This window comes from Bactrocera dorsalis, chromosome 3 (genome assembly GCF_023373825.1).
Source record: "Bactrocera dorsalis isolate Fly_Bdor chromosome 3, ASM2337382v1, whole genome shotgun sequence".
NCBI classification, from domain to species: Eukaryota; Metazoa; Arthropoda; class Insecta; order Diptera; family Tephritidae; genus Bactrocera; species Bactrocera dorsalis.
The window spans coordinates 7,584,179-7,605,646 of NC_064305.1; the positions used below are offsets into that span (position 1 = coordinate 7,584,179).

Here is a 21,468-nt window from a genome sequence, read left to right on the forward strand (position 1 = left end):
CATTGCGAAGTTAGTATCCCATTCTGATTGGATGTATTGTATTGATATACATTAGCTGTTTAAAACATATATATATTTTCTTTTTGTCAATTGAGTGTTCTGTATAATTTGAAATTCATTTGCAACAAATATTTGTGATTTACAATAGTCTATGAAACTTTCTAATAAGTGCAAAGTCAAATACATATGAAATATATATGAAGTGAAATAAAATCAAATAATTGGCAAACATGTAAAGAAATGCAACGTCTTATTTCATTTGTTGGGAGATCATCGTCGTCGGTACCTTTTCGATAGGTACGTTGTGTTGTGTTCGTATTCGTAATTTTTGAATCGGGACTGAGAAGAAAGTGAAAAGGAATTTATAGCAAGTGGATTAATACATAGTACACCTGAACGAAGGAAAGAACACCAAACACGCACAAACATGGCGGATTTGGAAGCTGTGCTGGCGGATGTCAGCTATCTGATGGCCATGGAAAAATCCAAATGCACACCAGCAGCAAGAGCTAGCAAAAGGCTTGTTTTGCCTGACCCCAGGTAAGTGTTTGTGTGTGTATGCATAGGTATTCATTTGCGTTATATGAATGACTGTAAGTTAGTGCTGGTAGTATTCCCCCAAAATACGCCCAATTCAGCATGCAAAGCACACTGGCAGCCACATTAAAACTTCTTTTTATTTATTTTATTTCCATTCCTCAACATTTACTGCACAACAAAATACGCAGAAATGTATGTCTGTATGTAGTATGTATGTAAGTGATTTTGCTGACTAACTAATCGAAAATTTCAATTGTATACACTTTATTTCATTTCATTATACATGTGGGTATATATTTTGTGTGCTCATTTTGTATTGCTATTTAGCAATTAAAGTATCCACTATCTCTGTTTTGTATGGCATATGTATACACGTACATAAGTACGTGTTTTACATTTATTTTTGCACTATTGTGCATATAGCTGGTGTAGGCATTTTCGAAAAAAAAACGAGCTATACAATTGTCCAGTAGTTGATAATCGAAAACTTCAGAAGTTCAATGATGCACAAATTGATAAAAATGCATGCAAAAATCTATATAGAAGTACTTACATACATATATAAAAATACAGATAAATACTTGGAGTTAGAGCAAATCCAAACATATTTTTGTAAATATGTACATATACATATATTTATACGCCAAAAACATACACTTCTGTGTCCCTTTATTCGTACTCACACAGTGTGTCGTAGGTGGTCTCAATTTATGCAAGTATCAAGTTCATATAATCATTGTTGTTGCATTTAGCTGCTGCATTCATAACAAAATATTTTCACTTCACCACTGATAATGCATATTACTGTTTGTACATATGTAAATATGAGTATATGTATGAATGTATGTATATATTTAGATTTTACAAAGGATAAATGGCATTTATATATGTATGTAGAAGTATATAAATATATACATATCTATAGAAACTATCACAGTGGACATGAAAACGCACTCCTGTTTACGAAAATAGCATCTTCATGAGAGTTCACTATACAAAAAATATGATTTAAGAAGGAACTAGGTTTAATTCGAGCAAAAACAGGCACGTTTATTTTTATTAAAATCATGATACATTAAACTAACAAATTCGATTATGTAAATTTTTACGAAGAAATATAAGAAATAACTGCAATGGCCGCAATTATTCGAACGTGCCTCGGAAAAAAGGTTGGCGGTGCCACTCATAGCTCTGCTGTTCATGCGAAATCTAAAAATCAAGGTTCAATTGTAAAGCTAATAGTTTTTTCAAAGTAATACCGAGAGGGGATTTTGAAATTTCAAATTTTAAAAAATGTAAACACAAATTTAAAACCATACGTATCCCTCCCCCTAACCTATACGTAGTACGATCATGTCCTTTAGAGTTGCATAAATCATGCTTCTGTGGTGTACGTTTTAAATAATAAGATCAAAGGGTTTAATGCGCCTTTATGTATGTATGTACATATGTCTACATCTGATATTTCTTGAATATAATAAAGGATATACATAAATGCGGTATTGTCGGAATCTGTATAGGATTCGATAAATTCTCACACATAATCAAAATTGTACGTATCTACATACATATGTATGATTGGATTACATAATTGGATGCACTTTTGTGGCTTATCACTATATTTGTATATTTGTAAATAGTTGTACTTAATTGTTTTGCTTGTAATGCTTTATGGACTTTCATTTGTACGCATTATCACAAAAATGTATGTATGTATGTATGTTTGTAAGATAAGGAATTCTTTAAAGTGTGTAAAATATATGTACGTTACAATTGCTTGGAGTTCTTTCATTTACTTACATATACCATATACATATGCATAATATATTATGAGAATGTATGCATCTATGTATGTCGGCATAAAAAAAAATATTGTTTATTATGTTAAGTTATTATATATTTTATATAAATTGTAATAAACGATTAAAACTGCTTTGGCTCTTTGTTTATTTTTTGCTTTTAGTCTATTTATTTTTGTGAATTTAAGTAAGACGTTAAAATTAAACGGTAATGGAAAATCTAACAACTTTTTTAAAATTTTTTTTTCATTATTTATGCTTTTATTTTATTTTTGAATTCATCCTAAGTTTTTGTGTGTGTATGATTGCTAATGAGCCATTGCTAAAACAGTGTCTGAGTTTCAAGGTGGTATGTTATTATAAAAATAATTTTTAATGAAATTTAATTGTTAATTTTAATACAAACTAAATTAATCGTCACATAATTATGTTAAACAGTGTCCGCAGCGTAATGTATAAGTATTTGGAAAAGGAGAGCGAATTGAATTTCCATAAAATATTTAATCAAATACTAGGTAAGCACTACAATTATGATTTATGTGTCTTGTATATTTAGATTAATCTGTATTTTTATTCTCTAGGATACTTGCTCTTCAAAGACTTTTGTGAAAATGATTCTGAGGAACCAATACAGCAGCTAAAATTTTATGAACAGGTTGGTTAAAAAGACTTAATATTTTGTTATTTATTAAATTATTGTAAAAATTAGTATAATATATATATTTTATGTGGTATTTATGTAAAAAAAAATCAATTAGAAAATCAGAAAAAAACGTTAACTTCGACTGCATCGAAGCAATAATACCCTTCACAAATAAAAAAAGTTTCCAAACTAATATTAATGGCTGCTATATGCTATAGCTATCCGATCGGTACAATATATTTAGAGATTGTACTGTCGCCTTGGACAATAATCCATGAACTGTCAACTCGGCATAATTCTGACGCTACAACAACAACAGTAATAATAATACAGGCCAAATTTGAATCTTGTAAATCGTCCGGTATCGGCGCTTCCGACAAATGAAAAGCTTCTTGGAGGCAAAGGGATGAGCGCAAAATTGCAGGTCGAAAGCTCAAGAAGTGTTAGACTAGTTCGAGTATATTTTTATCCCTCCTAGACGGACATGACTAAATCTATGAATACACATATGTTTTATAAGTTCCCCGACATTTCCTTTTGGGGGTTATAAACTTCGTGGCAAAATTAAGGGGTTACATGTGTTTTCTCGGGTAAAAAGCAGTATTTTTTCAACATTTTTTTTTTTCAAATATAAAATTAAATATTTTATTAGATTTTTTTTGTTACAAACTACACTATTAAAGAAATTCTGAATTTTTGAAAAAAAAAAAACCGTTTTCTGACTCCTAGTAAAAAAGATGCGCCCGCGTTGGCAGGATAACTCCTTCTAAAGTAAAAAAAAAATAGGTGTTTTAGTTAAAACATTAACTTAGAACTTAAACGAGGGGAAAAAAATTAAAATTGGTTTTTGGGCAGACCTTTTTTACAATAAAATGAAAATTTCTCGATTTTTTTTTCAAATAGTTGTAATCAAAAAAGTGTTTGAGAATTGTATCTTAATGACCTGTGTAAAATTTCATGAAGATCCGTTGAGTAGTTCTCGAGAAATCTTGACAACCAACTTCAAAAACGAGAAAAACGAGTTTAAAGACGTCGCACTTAGCCTAACTAGCCTCGAGCGCAGAAGTTCTCAAGACTGTATTTACGAAACTATTACTCAGATCAACTTGAAAATTTAGGACAATATTCTAGAGGTGTTTTTTGAAAACCCTAAACCCATGAAACCCCTTAATAATATATTTAAATAAATATTAATATATCATTTGATAAATATCATTCAAAACTATTTCCCACTACTATTTTTCTAGATAAAAAATTTTGAGAAAACGGAAAGCTACGAAGAGCGTAAAGAATTAGCACGAGAAATATATGACAATTTTATCATGGAAGAAATGCTCTCTCACACATACGTAAGTTTCAATTTTATACTGTTTTCTTTTTTAATTTAAATACTGTTTCCTTACATAATTTTATAGGAATATTCCAAAGAAGCTGTAGCCAGTGTACAGAAATATCTTTTAAAAAATGAAGTACCCGTTAATTTATTTGAGGTAATAATTTATACTGGACATATTCCCCTAAAAAGTTGCCTGGTTTTATTGTAATTAAATTTGCAGCCTTATATTGAGGAGATCTTCAACCACCTAAAAGGAAAGCCGTTCAAAAAGTTCTTAGAAAGGTAAGCTAACATTTATTTGCTAAAATTTAGAATGTACAATATCTAAAGTTTATACTTATAGCGACAAATTCACACGTTTTTGCCAGTGGAAGAACTTGGAGCTTAACATACAGGTATCTCCTTACTTTTGTATACTAATTGTCGTACATAATATTTATATATTGTCGATTTCCATGTATAGTTGACAATGAACGACTTCAGTGTACACCGTATTATCGGACGCGGTGGCTTTGGCGAAGTGTATGGCTGTCGAAAAGCTGACACTGGCAAAATGTATGCCATGAAATGTTTGGACAAGAAACGCATCAAAATGAAACAAGGTGAAATGCTGGCGTTAAACGAGCGAACTATGTTGCAAGCAGTGAGCACAGGGGTGAGTGTTGCATAAAATTACATATTTTTATTCCTTATATGTTTATTATTTTACTGTTTTGGTTTTCAGATGGATTGTCCTTTCATTGTTTGCATGACCTATGCATTTCATACACCCGACAAGCTGTGCTTCATACTTGATTTAATGAATGGCGGCGATTTACATTACCATCTTTCACAGCACGGTGTGTTCAATGAAGATGAGATGAAGTTCTATGCAGCTGAGGTACTATGCTCAATTCAATTCATTTTTTATTATGTTATACTCACGCACTTTCATTGTAGGTGATTTTGGGCTTGGAACACATGCACAAACGCTTTATTGTCTACAGAGACTTAAAACCTGCAAACATTTTACTCGATGAAAATGGGCACATTCGTATATCGGATTTGGGTTTGGCATGTGATTTTTCGCGCAAAAAACCACACGCCTCAGTGGGCACACACGGCTATATGGCACCAGAGGTGCTTTCGAAAGGCACTGCCTATGACTCATGTGCCGATTGGTTCAGTTTCGGCTGTATGCTGTACAAATTGCTTAAGGGTCATTCACCGTTTAGACAGCACAAAACAAAAGATAAACACGAAATCGATCGAATGACCTTGACTATGGTGAGTTTGAATTATATGCTTTTGTTTTTGTTGGAGCAGCAGAAAATATGCCTAAAGTAATTTTGAGGTATGGTACCAAGTTGACAGTCCTTGGCCGGACAAAGTTCCCTAAGTAACCGCTTGCTGAGTAGACGCATAAAGCAGAGCCGAGCGGAAATATGTGTCCATTTAGGCAACACTTGTTTTTACTTTCGGTTCGGCTTTGAGCGTCAACTCTGCAGGCAACCTTAGAATCGACTCTCGTGCGAACGGTGTATAAATATAATAATATTGAATTATATTGGGTAGTCGAAAAGTCTTTTCGTATTACTAATCATACTTCAACTAATTTTTTTTTTTAACATTTGTAATATTTTGGTCGACTACTTTTTGCCATTTTTCCGCTAGAGACCTTGTTCCATCAGTGTAAAACTTTCATCAGTGAAAATCGACTGCAACGACAGCTATTTCCAAAATACGAAAATACTTTTTCGACTATCCAATATTATCGATGGAATAATGTCTCTAGCGGAAAAATCAAAATATCAATGGAATACTGTTGAAAAAAATACACAATTTTTTATATACTCTTCACATTTTTTATAGAACGTTGAATTGCCCGACTGCTTTACGCCCGAACTAAGAAGTCTTTTGGATTCCTTGCTACAGCGTGAGGTTGAAAAGCGACTGGGGTGCATGGGTAATGGGTAAGTGAATCGTAAATATTTTCAAGTTCCTATCATTAATGCTAATATATAATTTATTTACTTCAAAAAAAAAAAAATTAAAATACAGTGCGGATGAAGTGAAGATGCATCCATTCTTCTCAGGTATCGATTGGCACCAAGTCTATGTTCAAAAATATACACCGCCATTAATACCACCGAGAGGCGAGGTTAATGCCGCCGATGCTTTTGACATTGGCTCCTTCGATGAGGAGGATACGAAAGGCATTAAGCTAACGGATAGCGATCAAGAGCTATACAAATTCTTTCCACTTACAATTTCCGAAAGGTAAATAAATACACAAACACACTCATAAAATCTATAACTAAACTGTATAATAATTTGGTGTTGTCTACAGGTGGCAACAGGAAATCGCCGAAACAGTATTCGAAAGTGTTAACATTGAAACAGATAAAATCGAACAAAAGAAAAAAGCCAAACAAAAGCAGCATTTCGATGCGGACGAAAAGGAGTCGGACTGCATTTTACATGGTTACATAAAAAAATTGGGTGGCTCTTTCGCTTCGCTCTGGCAAACTAAATACGCTAAACTTTATCCAAATCGGTAAGCGCATGCAAATTTGCTAATACTTAACCGTTATTTATATGATTGCATATATGTTATATTTCAAAGATTGGAGATGCACTCAGAGAGTGGTAGCAATAAGCCAGAGTTGATCTTTATGGACCAAATCGAGGACATTTCCTCCGATTTCATACATTACAAAGGCGAACAATGCATACAAATTCGAGTTAACGATGGATCTCGTGATGGACGCATAATTCTTACAAATTCTGTGAGTACATACACATATTATATACATATATACACATATATATTGGGTAGTCGAAAAAGTCTTTTCGCATTTCTAATCAAACTTCAACTTATTTTTTCTTGTACTAATAAATAAATAAACAAATATGCACCATTTTGGTCGACCACTTTTTGCCATTGACAAATTATATATATATATGTATAACTTGTCTCTAAATATATAATTTCTATAAACTTGTTATTGCAGGATGAAATCGGCTTAAAAGAGTGGGCTTTCTCCTTACGGTCGGCTCATAAAAAATCACAAGAGCTTTTAGGCTCTATGGCACGGAAAGCAGGGAAAATCTATGGCAGCGAACGTGATGGAAATAAATCTTTGTACATATTAACGGGTAGCAATCCAATTTCCAAAGTTTCAAATGGATCCAACTAGCAAATATACAAAGGACATACAGGACATTTGCAGATGATGACGTTGATGATGGGGGAGCAGTATAAGCAGCAATCGAAGCAACAGAAGAAGAAAAAGCACCAGCTCCAACTCCAACTCCAACTCGTATTTCAGTTTATTAAACAAACGCTTTTTTTATTATAATGTGTAACATTTTGTAGACTATTTTTTCATGATGATAATGATTCGTTTGATATACTTTTAACTACTGTTACTCGGGAGTAAAATAAACCAGAAAGTACTAAGATCTAACAAACATACCTACATACATGCATACATACGTACATGCTATATTAGAGAATATAACAAAAAAAATAGTAAACTATTATTGCACAAGTGGCGCAGTGCAGGTAAAATGTATGGATAAATCGACTGAAAAGTGTGAAGCGCATAAATGGCAAACAAAAAGCATTAGCGTTCTAATAAATCCAAACATTTGACTTGCCAATGCTTACGTAGACACGTAAATCCCTACATACATGCATACAAGCAAACGAGTACATTAGAAATGGGCATATCAAAGTGTTAATTAATTATGCGCTCGCTTTTGTGACGCAATATTATGTAGTATGTGTATGGGCCCAACGTTGGTATATAACAGAAAAAAATTAAATAAAGCGTACGAATTTGCATTTGAGTAAATCTAAAAAAAAAGCAAAAACAAAAAGTAATCAAATATTAGAACAATCAATGGTAATTTGACCGCTGGTCGAGTAGTTATAGTTGAACCACCATTTAAGCGGATTTAAATATCCGCACACATAAATACATATATACATACATGCATAGAAACATACATACATATGTGAACTGGGCTCTTAGCAGCCGGTTGATGTGCAATTGCAATGTTATTCGAAATCACACCTATCATAGGAGTATAGTAGATGATACATACATACATATGTAAACTTATCATAATTTTGCTGTAAATCGTACATTTTGTGTTTTAAGTTGTTGTTATTTTTATTGTATTTGTGTAATTATTTGTTAACTAAATGAAATTCTGCAAAGAATATAAGTAAACTGGTTTTTGTTATGAGTAAACAATTTATGTCCAAGTACAATTTATTGGGTATCTACATACATACATACATACATATGTATGTATTTCGCTGTGTACGAATGGAAATGGCAGTTTTTGTTATTAAACAATTGCGTAAGCAAATTGTGAGAAAAACTACTTCGTAATTGCTTGTGTGCGCTGAGCTGCTTAATTATAATTTTTTTTGCGCTAAACAACTTTTCTAATAGCTTAAAAAACAGACTTGTACATATTTGCATTCTCCTTAACCTATAAAATATTTAAACCATACGTTATAAATATACATATGTACATATGGGATTATACGTTTCACTGACTTTCGCTACGAGGATTACAAAATCCTCTTATTGTTGTTGTAACGGCAGGATTCTTACAAAATCCTCGCGACGACTGCTTGTTCAATAAACAAGTTCTTCATACAAGAACTTGATTTGAATCGGTCAGGGTATAAAAACTGCTTAATTTTTTGTTGAGCAACGAAGATGGTAAGGATTATCTAAGTTGTCGTCGACGTCATCTAACGGGAGGCCCAGGAAACGTGCTCTTTCGACGGGGTTGGACCACAGGGAAAAGGGTGTCAGATGAGTGGGGTTGGCGGGGCATGCAAAGAGGTGGAAAGTGTTTTGCGGATACTCATTGCACGCAGGACATATGTTAGATAAGTCGGGGTCTATTCTGAACAAGTAGGAGTTTAACCCGTTACAATATCCAGAACGAAGTTGCTCAAGGGTCACTCGCGGCAACTTGAGCTCTTCGTCTGCAATGGGTGGGGATTTGACTACAAGAACGCTATTCACTGGAAGGAACTCAGAAGAACTTGATAGCTTCATTGTGAATGGCGGTTAATACGTGTCTTAAGTTAGTTACGCCCGAAGTTCGGTCGGCGTATTATTCGATGTCGTCGATGCAATTGAGGAAAAACCTCTTGATGTTCCTAAGAAGCGGTTCCGCTCCAAGCAGGTGGCTGCAGGGGTGATTTCTGTGGCGCCAGGTGTAAATCACTGCTAGAAAATAATAGAGGAGCAAATAAGGGCGGGGAAATCAATTTCCGCAACAGCCGGTTCTACGCACCGGAATTAACCCGGATTTTATCCGGCCAAGGACTCGTATTTCGGATTAGATTTTGATCAGTAACTCTTAGTATAAGCTTGTCGTCACTGGAACAACGGCTTGCAACAGGGTTGCTCCTTATACTCCTGACTCGTGCTGGCATTAAGTCCAACCCGGGCCCGGAGAAATTCTTCTGATGCGTTTGCGCCAAAAGGCTCCATCTAAACTCCACCTCGGTCAGATGTAATACATGCAATGGATGGAGCCATCTTAAGACCTGTTCATGCCTTAAGACACACAAGGAGTGAACGTACTATCGCGACCTCAGCCTCTACGGCTGTAAAACCTGTACCTAGTTCGTGCACTGCGCCGCCACTCCATCAGAGTGGCCAACAGAAGACATCTACGGTTCATAAGAGCTCAAATAGGCAGCATGACTCTCATTCTGATAAATAACGGGTAGCGGAATCCATGGCTTTAGGGAGTCGTTGGGTGTCTCTGGAATAGATCAGAACCTGCACTCATTTAATGTGAAGATCACATTCATTTGATCAAAATTGAAATGAAAGTATGAGAAGATGACCAATAGTATTGAAGAAAATCAAAAAATCATTCATTGTAATTTGGTTTAAATTTTTATTATAAAACGAAATGAATGAAACTACGCAAAAAATTTAATACAATAACATTGAATCTCATATGTTCTAAGTTCGATTTGTTGTTTGTGAAGTAATAAATGGACGAGTATTTGATAGGATTTTTATAAAAGACCAAATGAAAACAAAAGAATGATGCTAACACTAGTATATACATACACACAAAAGAACGAGAGCGCGCTTTCGGGCACCCGAACTTTGTATAACTAAACTTAACCGAGATAATATTGTGGATATGGTGGTGGAAAGTAGCCCGGGAATGCCGGTGGCGTAGGCTGCACGGGTATGGATGTGGTGATGTAGCTGGTCGCACGTGTCGGCACAACTTCACTCGAGTAAATTGTCGTGTATGCCGTACGTGCGCCAAAGGTTAATTTTAAGACTTTACTATTCGTCTGTGTTGCGATCGTTTCATGCACAATACTGGAGGTTATCGTCTGGAATTGCTGTAAGGGCAGCAGGAATGGATTTATGGACGGTGTAATGGGCGGGAATGGTAGTGTGCTCTCCGGCGTGTATTGTGGTATGCTGGGCATTAGTAGTGAGGAGAATTGTTGCGAATTACTTTGCAATTTCCACAACGCCAATCTTTGTAATTCCTCAGCCGTTAGATTCGATGACTTGCCAAAAAGATCAGCTATATCCGATAATTTGGGGCGATATGATTTGTCGTCCTTTGTGTTTTCCGCATTATCTTCATCACCGAATTCCAATTCTAGATTTATTTCGGAGCCCGCCTCATCCAGATTCGCACCAAAGTCAGTGAAGCTCCTTAGCGGCAGATCAGTTTCCAGTGGTGACAGTGTTTTCGTTACCGTTATAAGGCTTGTGATGTCGTAAGTTTGTGTGAGTGTGACATATGATGTCTCATTGTTGATGTCAAAGACAATTGGTAAGACTTGTGTGCGCAATTTCTTCGTGGTTGTACTAAATGAGTCCACCACTGTTTCCAAATTTGGCGTCTCGGCATTTTCGGTAATGTGTAAGGGTTTCAATGTTGTGACATGTGTATCACGTAGAAAGTTGACTTCCCGTGATGATGGTGCCAAAATGTTTTCGGTTAGCGGACCATCTGGTATTTGTACTTCGGTTGGATCGGGCGTCAGCGTTTTCTCTATCGTTGAGGTGACTGTTATGAAACGGGTCTTCTTCAAACCACCGACCTGAGAAAACGAATTTTTATAAATTAATTAGTAAAGTAACAAAGTTATGCGGATTGTGGCATTTACCTGAAAAGCGTACGGTGTTTTAATGGTCGCCAACTCATAGTAGGTATCCTTAAAATTTGCTGGTGTTGATATCTCCACATTCAAGGTCTCCACTAGATGTTGATAATTTCCACCTTGATCTATATTATTGACAACAGCACCGTTTTGTGAGCCCGACGATTCCAGATCACCATTATCGGATATTACGTTTAAGCTGGGATTGCCAGCAAAAGCGTCTACGGATTTCGTGGTGTTGCCCTCCGGATTTTTACGTATTGCTACTCGGGGTTTCGGCGTTGTCGTGTACTGCCATCTACCGGGAGTACGATTCAATTTGAACATGTAGACGCTAGTAGAAGCTTGCGATTCCACATTCGAGGGTCGCACCTTTGAGCGGAATGTTTTGCGGCCCGGCTCGGCAGAGGATGCCAACACGACCGCACTACTTTTATGCGCATTAGCTGATGATCGATTATTTTTGCTTTTCCTGCAATTAAACCAAATTCGAAAAATATCGATCTCAATTAGTTTTGCAATGCACTTACCTTTTAGGCTTACTGCGTGACGAACTCTTTTTATGACTCTGTGTTACTTGTGACGATTCAACCACAGATTCGGTGATCGTTACATGCTCTTGTTCGTGATTATTGGCTCGGTTGCCTTTGCCATTGTGACGATTCGAACCGGAGATGCGATTATTTTTCTGCTCCTGTGGCGCTGGTTTGGATAACGAAGGTGTTGTAGTCTTCAAAACACGTAACGGTGCAGTTGTTCTTATCTTCGGTTTCTTGCCTTTGGGTCCACTAGGCGTATGCGGTTTGTTCTCCACGGCTTGACTCGGTTTTAAACGATTCGCCGTTGTTGCTTCGTGTACAATAGTTGCTTCCGAAGACACATCGTAAGTTCGGCGTTGATTAAGTCTGTTTCGTGGTTTATCTGTAGCCTTATTGTTAATGACACGATACGTTTCTTCGGCATATTCGGCTGGTTGACGAGAGAGCAAATCGTATTCAAAAACATTGTTTTCTATTTGTAGTGCGGGTTGCTCTTCGACGGGCTCCGGCGATGTTTGTGCCGTAACCACCACTGAACTACTCGTTACTATCTTCACATTACTATTGTTGTTGTTGTTTGTATTCTTTTGAGCCTCAACAATAGTCGATTTTGAACTCTTCTCCACAGGTTTATCCTTTTGAGCCTCTACAATAGTCGTTGTTGAACTCTTCTCCACAGGTTTATTCTTTTGAGCCTCCACAATAGTAGTTTTTGAACTCTTCTCCACAGGTTTATTGGTCGGTAACTTTTCGGTGTTCGTTGGTTTGGTTGGTTTAATAGTTTCGTCCTCCGTAGGTTTTGTAACAAGCGGTTTGGTTTCAATTATGTTGGTTGGTAATTCGATTTTACCTATAAGATTGATTTTATTAAATAATTGTGGGTTAAACTTAATTAAAATGATGAAAAATTATTAGATGACGCTTAAACTTTAGTATTAGTACTGAAATCTTAACCATTTATATATCAAATTTAACCCGGACTGAAGCTATATTTTCAGGTATTTTCATACAAATCCTTATTAATGCCTCCAAAAAAGGCTCCTGATCGCCAATATACATTGTGACAAAAAAGCTCTCGGAAATTGTAATTAAATTCCCCGGGTTAATGATATTTCAAAAAAGTGTATTTGCCTAAGTTGGTAGAACGTTCCTTAATTACTATGCCAAATATGAGCTGTGATTCAGTTTTTATCAAAAACACAAGCTTACGAGTGGTACAAAGCTTTCAAAGACGGTCGAGAGATCTTTGAAGACATGCCTTGTTCTAGATAACCTTCAACTAATGAAAAGTGAAGGATATGGTGGTGATGGATATCATTAGGCAAGCGTTAGAGAGATAGCAACAGAGCTTGACATCACTCGCGAGTCCGTTCGAATGATTTTTGTGGATATTTTGGGTATGAAACGCGTTCTTGCTCGGTTCGTCCCGATAAAGCTGAATGTTTTTTTTCAAAATGAGTACCCTTCGACATGCGTCGTGCGCATTCCTATACCACATTCATGGAAAGCATTATAACTGTGGATGAGGCATGGGCTTACGAGTTTGGCATACAAACAAGTCAACAATCATCGTAATGGAACATTTTTTCAGTCGATGGAAGGGATACAAACGATTTTTTTTTCGTCATATTCATAACCCTACGTCTTGGCACACGTAATCACGCGTTTAATGAGTGTAGGATCCTCAGCCACATTGTCAAGCGTCGCTTTTGCGACCTCTTTTTGACGTCATTTTTGTAAAGAATTTAGATCTTTTGCCATGAGTATAGCGTTAACACGCTTCATACCCAAAACTTTAATCAAAATGTCTTTAGTATTTTCATAAGATATGCTGACTCCTTCTGCTATCTCTCTGATGCTAATACGATTTAAAAAACACTCTCTTTCATTAGTTCGATGTTATGATGATTAACAGAGATATGGTTGGACGACTCGCATGTTTTCGATGACTTCACGACCTTCTCTGAATATTTTGTGCCACCCATGGGGTTCACACGAACGTAAAAAATTTGTACGAATCTGTTTAACGATTAGCTTTGCATGCGTAGAGTAACAGAGCCAGTCCGAGTTAAATTTGATATGTATATTGAGGTTAAAAGGTTTTCAAAAGACATTCTGCGCAACTTAGATGAATGCAACGTTAGCTTAAGCAATTAGACACAAAATATAATGATATACGTTATTATGTAATATTCCAGCAATGCATTAAACCTTCAACTTATTTGTATCTCTATTTTATATCATTTATCATACATACCGATTGGTGGTGGAGCACTTTGTGGTGAAAATACCATTACAGTATTGCCTATCGTTGTTGTAAAATCGAGAAATCCATAAACAGTTTGTGTAATGTAGGGATCTATACCACCATCCGATAGGATAGGATTAACTGTAAAATTTAAAAAGGGTTTTTATAAATACTTAATAATATATAAAATTCATTTAATATACTTAAAGCAAGTTCTCATTTAAGGCTTTTTAGACTAACTGTAGGAAAGAAAACTTCAGTTATCGAACAGCAAAAGAACACTCGCTAAACTTACAAAACTCATGTGAAGCAAAAAAGTTAAGATCGGTTGAGTTTTTAAGTTTGAATCAAAATAACAAAAACAATATTGAAGATGATGCATTAAATTTCTAGGCAATTTTTAGCTGAAATTACTAAACTTTGGCTATTCTTTTACAAAAATACATTGTGACAAAGTACCCGGATATTTGTAAATTAAACGAAAAATACATATTTCATTATTCATCAATATTTATTTTGCCGTCTTCAAAGTAATCCCCACTAGATGTAATACGCTTATGCCAACGATTTTTCCACTCCTCGAAACACTTTTCATATGCACTTTTTGTGATGGCCTTCAGCTCCTTTAGCGAACTTTGTTTTATGAATTCGATTGACTGAAACACATCACACTCTTATTACACTCGCACTGAGCTAAATCTGGTAAATACAGTGGTTGATCGATGGTATTCATTGTGTTTTTGACTTTAAATTCGGTTACAATCGTACTCTTTTTGAAAAAAAAAATCAGCTTTATCGGGACGTTTCATGCCCAAAATATCCACCGAAATCACTCAAGCGGACTCGCGAGAGTTGTCGAACTCTCGTGCCATCTCTCTAACATTTGTCTGACGATTTTCAAGCACCATATTCTTCACTTTTTTAATATTTTCATGAGTTAAAGAGGTCGAATGTTGTCCAGAACGAGACATGTGTTAACGACCACTCACCCGTCTTAGAAGGCTTTGTATCACTAGTAGGCTTGTGGCTCTGATAAAACTGATTCACCGTAAGCCTTTTCCAACATTCGCAACGATTCTGCACACGAAATTAAGTTAGAATTAAAAAATTTTAGACAAATTCTCTTTTTAGATATTTTTATATATATCCGGGTGCTTTTTTTGTCACAATGTATATTGTATTTCTGTTTTTAATTAATATGATTTTTGTAATTTAAATTTTTCCTTTTCAGATTACCACTATAACAAAATTAATTTATTATTGCTATAATGGTACTTAATTATGGGGCTTACGGTAAGTACTTAAATACTTATATTCTTACAATTGATTATGAAATATACATATTTTGCCAATTTTTTCTATTCAAATGAGCTTTCAGCCTTCCAAAATCGATAATCAACAAATCTATTATTTTCGAAATTTTGCTGTATAATTTATTATAAATTATAATTAATACCTTATTTTTGAAAAAACTTACCATTCAAAATGAAAGCAATGAATAAATATCGATAGTCCATATTTGCACCTGTTTAAATACACCTTTTTACAAAAGAAGAAATTAGCTGAAATAAGGAAACAATTATTGTCTATATTATTTTTTTTTTATTTGATTATTCTTATAGGAAAGAAAGAGTTCTTCAAAGCTAAGGCTGCGTCATATCAAATTTTTCAGTTCATTTAGCTTTCTAAACTTATGCAGCTCTGATAGCTGAATGAAGCGTAGAAAGCGAAAGTGCCTGAAAAGTATAGTATGGAAAGCCTCATTAAGAATTTAAATAGCAAACTACAAACATAATAACAAAAACGACAATATGTGATGTTATAAACGCCCTAGGGCAGCTTCGTGCCACTAAGAGACCAAAAATAGCTGAAGGCCTATTCTAAATTCTTTTCTTCATTTATGTATTCCCAGTATATATAAGCTTGGTTGAATATGACTCAATTTAGAAATAGTATTTTTGTCTGAACTTAGGAGGAAGTGTACCTTGTCTACGACGTCTTTAGCTTTCTGTCAATCAAGTATAGTGTGTGAAGTGTAATATTAATTCTAATGTTCCAGCCACAATTTAGCCTTTAGACCACACACATATTTGGTCCGTTCTTTGCATTAGTACAAGTCACCCTTAAGGGGGAATTATGGTCTAGAAATAAAAACAAAAATCTATATTTTTTTTTGAAAGTTTAACTATTGAAGAGTGTGTCTGCAATGGGGTTCTCCAAAATTCGAATAATTTTCGGAGACATACATAGGTATAATACTGACCCGGCATCCAAACTGGTTCGGCTTTACGTGAAACTTAAAACGCGTTTTTCTCAAAACTGTTTTTTTAAACGATATCCATGATTTCTTAGGTACTACTGTACCGATTTGTCTGCAAATTTTTAGATAATCTGCTGTATAGAATTATCTGGACATAGTCGAAAGCGCGGAAATCGGATCCCTAAAACGTATAGTTGCCATTCAAACTGACCGATCAAACTCAATTCCTTGTGTCGAAACTTTTTTTGACAAGATGTCATCATGAAAGTTGGATATAATGGTCCAAAGCAACGGTACAATCTCGGTTATAGACCCATGGTCTCTGAGACATGTTCAGAGTTGTTCAGAATGTTTCGTAGAAGATTTCCGGCATAAGCGATTTTTCCGGTTTTTGGCTCCTTATAAATTAACCCGCTCATATAAACATACATACATGCAAAAGTATGCAAAACATAAAACATATAGATTTCAAAACATATAAACTATATATGAAGAGTATTTTATATATGTTCACACATACACATGTATGGTATATACAAATGTATGTATGTATACGCCTCTTTACAAATCCATGGTTTTTTTTTATACGCGCTCATATTTGGTCATTGAGTAAAGGAAAAAATAGTTTTACTAGTTTCAAGTTTGCTTTCTCGCTTTTTTTATGAACGGAATCGGTTTGTGAATCGCCGCGTACATTGAACTTGTCTTATCCTTCGCATACGCATACAAAATACTGAGTAAACTACATGAACGCACTAAAAATCGGAAAAACATGCTATATCAGTTTCAAAAGTGGCGTGGTGTTGCATTCTAAAATATTTATTTTGCATATTATAGTTTAAAGCAGTGGGTGTATATTTATTAAATCTAGAAATATTTAAGTTTAGTGTGCAAATATTTTTTACTAAAGAGAATATGTTAAAAAATAATTTTTTTCATTTAATAAAAAATTATTTAAAAAATTTAAAATAATTAAAAATTTAAAATAATTAATTTAATTTATTTTTTATTTTATTTTTATATTGATTATATATTTTTTTTTTAGTTTTGCATAAGCGTGTCTTTATGTTTAGTTTGCAAATAATTTTTATTAAAGAAAAAATGCTAAAAATTTTATTTATTTTGATTTTTTATTTTATTTTTATATTAAGTGTTTGCTTTTTCTTAGTTTTGCAAATTTTATATTTTTTAAATCTAGAAATATTCTTTAAATAATTTTTATTAAAGAAAAAATGCTAAAAATTTCATTATTTATTAAATTTTAAAAATAAATTAGTATTACATTTTTTATAAAAAATTAAAAATTTTATTTATTTTGATTTTTTATTTTATTTTTATATTAAGTGTTTTTTTTTTTTAGTTTTGAGAATTTACCGCATTTTTCATGCTTTATTGTATATTTCTAAAATGCAGAAATATTTAAGTTTAATCTTCAAATATTTTTATTAAAAAAACATTTTTAAATATTTATTTTTTTTATTTAGTTTTTATTGTAAAAAAAAAATTAAAAATATTTTATTTAATTGAATTTTATATTTTATTTTCATACTTTTTATATTTTTTTAGTTTTGAGAATTTACCGCATTTTTCATGCTTTATTGTATATTTCTAAAATCTAAAAATATTTAAGTTTATTTTGCAAATTTTTTATTAAAGAAAAAATATTAAGTATTTAATTTTTATTTATTTAATAAAAAATTTATAATAATTTATTTAAAAAATAAAAATTTTTATTTTATTTTTATATTTATTATATTTTTTAAAGCAGAATTTATCGCGTTTTTCATGTTATAATGTATATTTCTAAAATGCAGAAATATTTAAGTTTAGTCTTCAAATATTTTTTATTAAAGAAAAAATATTAAATATTTATTTATTTAGTAAAAAAAAAATTAATATATTTTATTTAAAAAATAAAAATTTTTATTTTATTTTTATATTTATTATATTTTTTAAAGCAGAATTTATCGCGTTTTTCATGTTTAATGTACATTTTTAAGTTATTTAGAAATATTGAAGCTTATTTTGCAAATATTTTTTATCTAAAAAAATGTTATTTTTTTTAATTTATTTATTTTTGTTTTTCTTATAAGTTTTTTTTCTGTTTTCTTTAGTTTCGCAGAATTTTACCGCGTTTTTTGTATGCTGTGAACAACAATATACTTTCTTACATACAAACAAGCACTTGTACATACTTACGTATCAAAATATCTACATACATATGTACATACTTATATTTGTATATTTTTTTTTAAATCTGAACATCTGTCAGTCTGCTTCTAATTTATTTCGTTCGTGATAACTTCACAACACTTCTCACATTTGTTTCAAAAAAAAGAACAAACCAGTTAGTCAGTAAAAACTTGGAAGCTTCAAGACTCCATTTCAATTGCTAAGAGTCATTGAGTAAAACTCTCACGCATGCGCATAATAAAAATGCTGTAATTATTTGCCGTACAAAAGTTTATTAGCGGCGGTAACGCGAATCTACACTTGTACTTGCTGTAGCGTACATACAAACATAGTCATATATATGTATGTATACAAACAGCTGTAAATATGTGGGTGTGCTTAGGCGCCTGAAAGATTTGGTAATATTTAGACAAAAGAAATGACCAAATCGAGCTGCGAGCTTCCGTTGGTCCGCAACCCAAAAAGAACTGTGCCGCCACTGTTGCTTTGGTGGAATTGTAAATATGTATGAATATGTAGATGCATGTTTGTTTGTGTATATGCAAATGTGCACATACATATGCTAATATATAGTCATTTGCATCTATCTGCATATGTTTATAGTTTGGCTTAAAGCAGTTTTGCGAATTACAGAAACAATAACACCAAAAAAATAAAAATACTCAACAAAGATTCGAACACAAAAAACCTGAAACAAAAGCAACATCATTAAGAAAGTAAAAGCGATCATGGTTAACAACATTTAAACAAACAAACATATCATTATTAGTTATTTATAACTATGTACATATGTAAATAGTCTAGCAGATTTGATGCAGGCATTTAAGCTGTCACAGCAACAACAACAAACCGCCACACATAACAGCAGCATTCGCCCAGTTCGCTTGCTGCTCCATTAACAGCTTTACTGCGCCTTCACATATACTAGATATGTTTGTTTGTTTGTGTATGTGTGTGCGTGCGTTTGTTGGTTATGCAGGAATATGCGGCTGCTTAAAAGCGTTAATAGTGGCGCATTCACTTTTCTAGGCTGGAAAAGCGGTAGCAACAGCGGCAGCTAACAAAATTGGCACAAATGAAACAAGCGCAAGTTTTTCACACACACACACACACACGAGTAAAGCCGTATGTACATACTTATTTATGTATACATATGTATGTTTTTAAAATAAAAATATACAATTATTTTTATATAACTACATATTTGTGCTACAATGGCCAGCACAATGCGCTGTGAAAACTTCACAGGCTTTCGCGCATGCGCGTTAGGACACCCAGCCGCTCAGCTTTGTGGCGCACCACAGCGACAGTCCAGCACAGCACGGACTGTGCAGTCGTTGCAGTTGTGCCACTTTTAACAATATTTCGCTTATTTGTTGTTGTTTTTGGTTAACTTTTGCGGACATTTTCAGTATGCAGCGCACAAAAACTGAGTACTTTGATTGATCAGTCAGACTTTTTTGCAGATTTGTACGTTTCAAATATTTTTTTTATATGTACATATACATATGTATGTATGTAATTATATGTAGAAAAGTGTTGGTTTATTAGGTACGTGTCGATTTTTTAAAATAACACCATAAAATCAGCTGCACAGCAAAACTAGATTATACAGATATTACAAGGTTAAATACATGAAACGCGTTTGAAATTGAAATGCACTGACGTCGACATTTGTTTAGTTAGTTACACACACATAATGCACATGTACACGAACGCCAAATAAATATATACATACATATTTACATACAGTATGACAAATATATAGCTAGGTTTAAAGGTATTTGTTTGCGACGACATTTCTGAGGGCACATAAACACACAGCGCACTATTTGACCACAATTCTCAAGCGTTGAGTAACTACTTTCATAAAATTAAAGAATTTTTTTCTAAATTTTTTTTCCAAATTTATTTCATTAAATGCAAAACTTTTTATTTTTTTTTCAATTTTTTTTTCTACTTTCAAAATTTATTTATTTATTTTTCCTTGCAAATTTCGTTTACGTAAAATTTCGCTTACCCAACACACACTCACACAGACGCGGAATTTTACAAAGACAATGTAATTAGAATTTTTTTAGAACTGAAAGTGTAGGAAAAATTACTATTTTGTCAATTAATTAAATGTAGATAGCAGATACTAGGCACTCGCGCTCAAGGTGAGCAATTGCAGAAACCATTTCAAGCACAAGAAGTCAAATACGAACTGAAAGCTCAAATACGAATATGCTGCAGTTATTACGAAAAACAACAATAGCCGCCACACTGGCTCGAAGCTAGTAAGCGGTCGCTCGTACAAACAAACAGCTTACCGCCTTACAAATACATTTACATCAACACACATACATATACACTTACATATGCAGCACCTCGCTGCCTAACATAACTTTCCTGCATACAGCACTTACATACACATACACACACACATACATATTCATGACTGTATACATAACATTATATCTATGTATATAATAAATATGCATGCACATACCCACAAACAAATACAAGACAGCACTGCGCTAAGCCACCTAGCTGCCGATATTTTACACAACCAACAAGAGAGCGTCAATAAGCCAACAAGTTACCACTGCCAACAACAACAGTAGCAGCAACTACAGCGCCAGCGGGCGCACCAAGTTAGCAGCAGCAACTGAGTAACAAAAATTTGTTGTATAATTTTACGAACGAACCGAAAGAATGAGTCGCGCCATAATACGGCTGCGTTGTGGAGTTGTAAGTTGT

The 21,468-nt window shown here is 33.7% G+C and overlaps 2 protein-coding genes across 2 annotated transcripts; one reads left to right on the forward strand and one right to left on the reverse strand.

Moving 5' to 3' along the window:
• The first annotated feature begins 9 nt into the window (after positions 1–9).
• LOC105226853 (G protein-coupled receptor kinase 1) lies at positions 10–8,566 on the forward strand. The gene is made up of 15 exons (XM_049453821.1): positions 10–540; positions 2,778–2,854; positions 2,921–2,994; positions 4,230–4,331; positions 4,398–4,472; positions 4,539–4,600; positions 4,662–4,713; positions 4,782–4,973; positions 5,043–5,198; positions 5,258–5,584; positions 6,170–6,270; positions 6,359–6,577; positions 6,648–6,854; positions 6,924–7,086; positions 7,312–8,566. The coding sequence occupies exons 1-15, from the start codon at positions 428–430 to the stop codon at positions 7,495–7,497; spliced, it is 2,106 nt and encodes a 701-aa protein (XP_049309778.1). The 5' UTR covers positions 10–427; the 3' UTR covers positions 7,498–8,566.
• Positions 8,567–10,219: 1,653 nt separating this feature from the next.
• Positions 10,220–20,961, reverse strand: LOC105226854 (probable serine/threonine-protein kinase nek3). Its single transcript, XM_011205957.4, has 6 exons — positions 20,747–20,961; positions 15,751–15,835; positions 14,283–14,414; positions 12,017–12,875; positions 11,493–11,958; positions 10,220–11,426 (listed from the first exon to the last, which is right to left on the reverse strand). The coding sequence occupies exons 2-6, from the start codon at positions 15,788–15,790 to the stop codon at positions 10,476–10,478; spliced, it is 2,448 nt and encodes an 815-aa protein (XP_011204259.2). The 5' UTR covers positions 15,791–15,835; positions 20,747–20,961; the 3' UTR covers positions 10,220–10,475.
• Between the last annotated feature and the right edge of the window lie 507 nt (positions 20,962–21,468).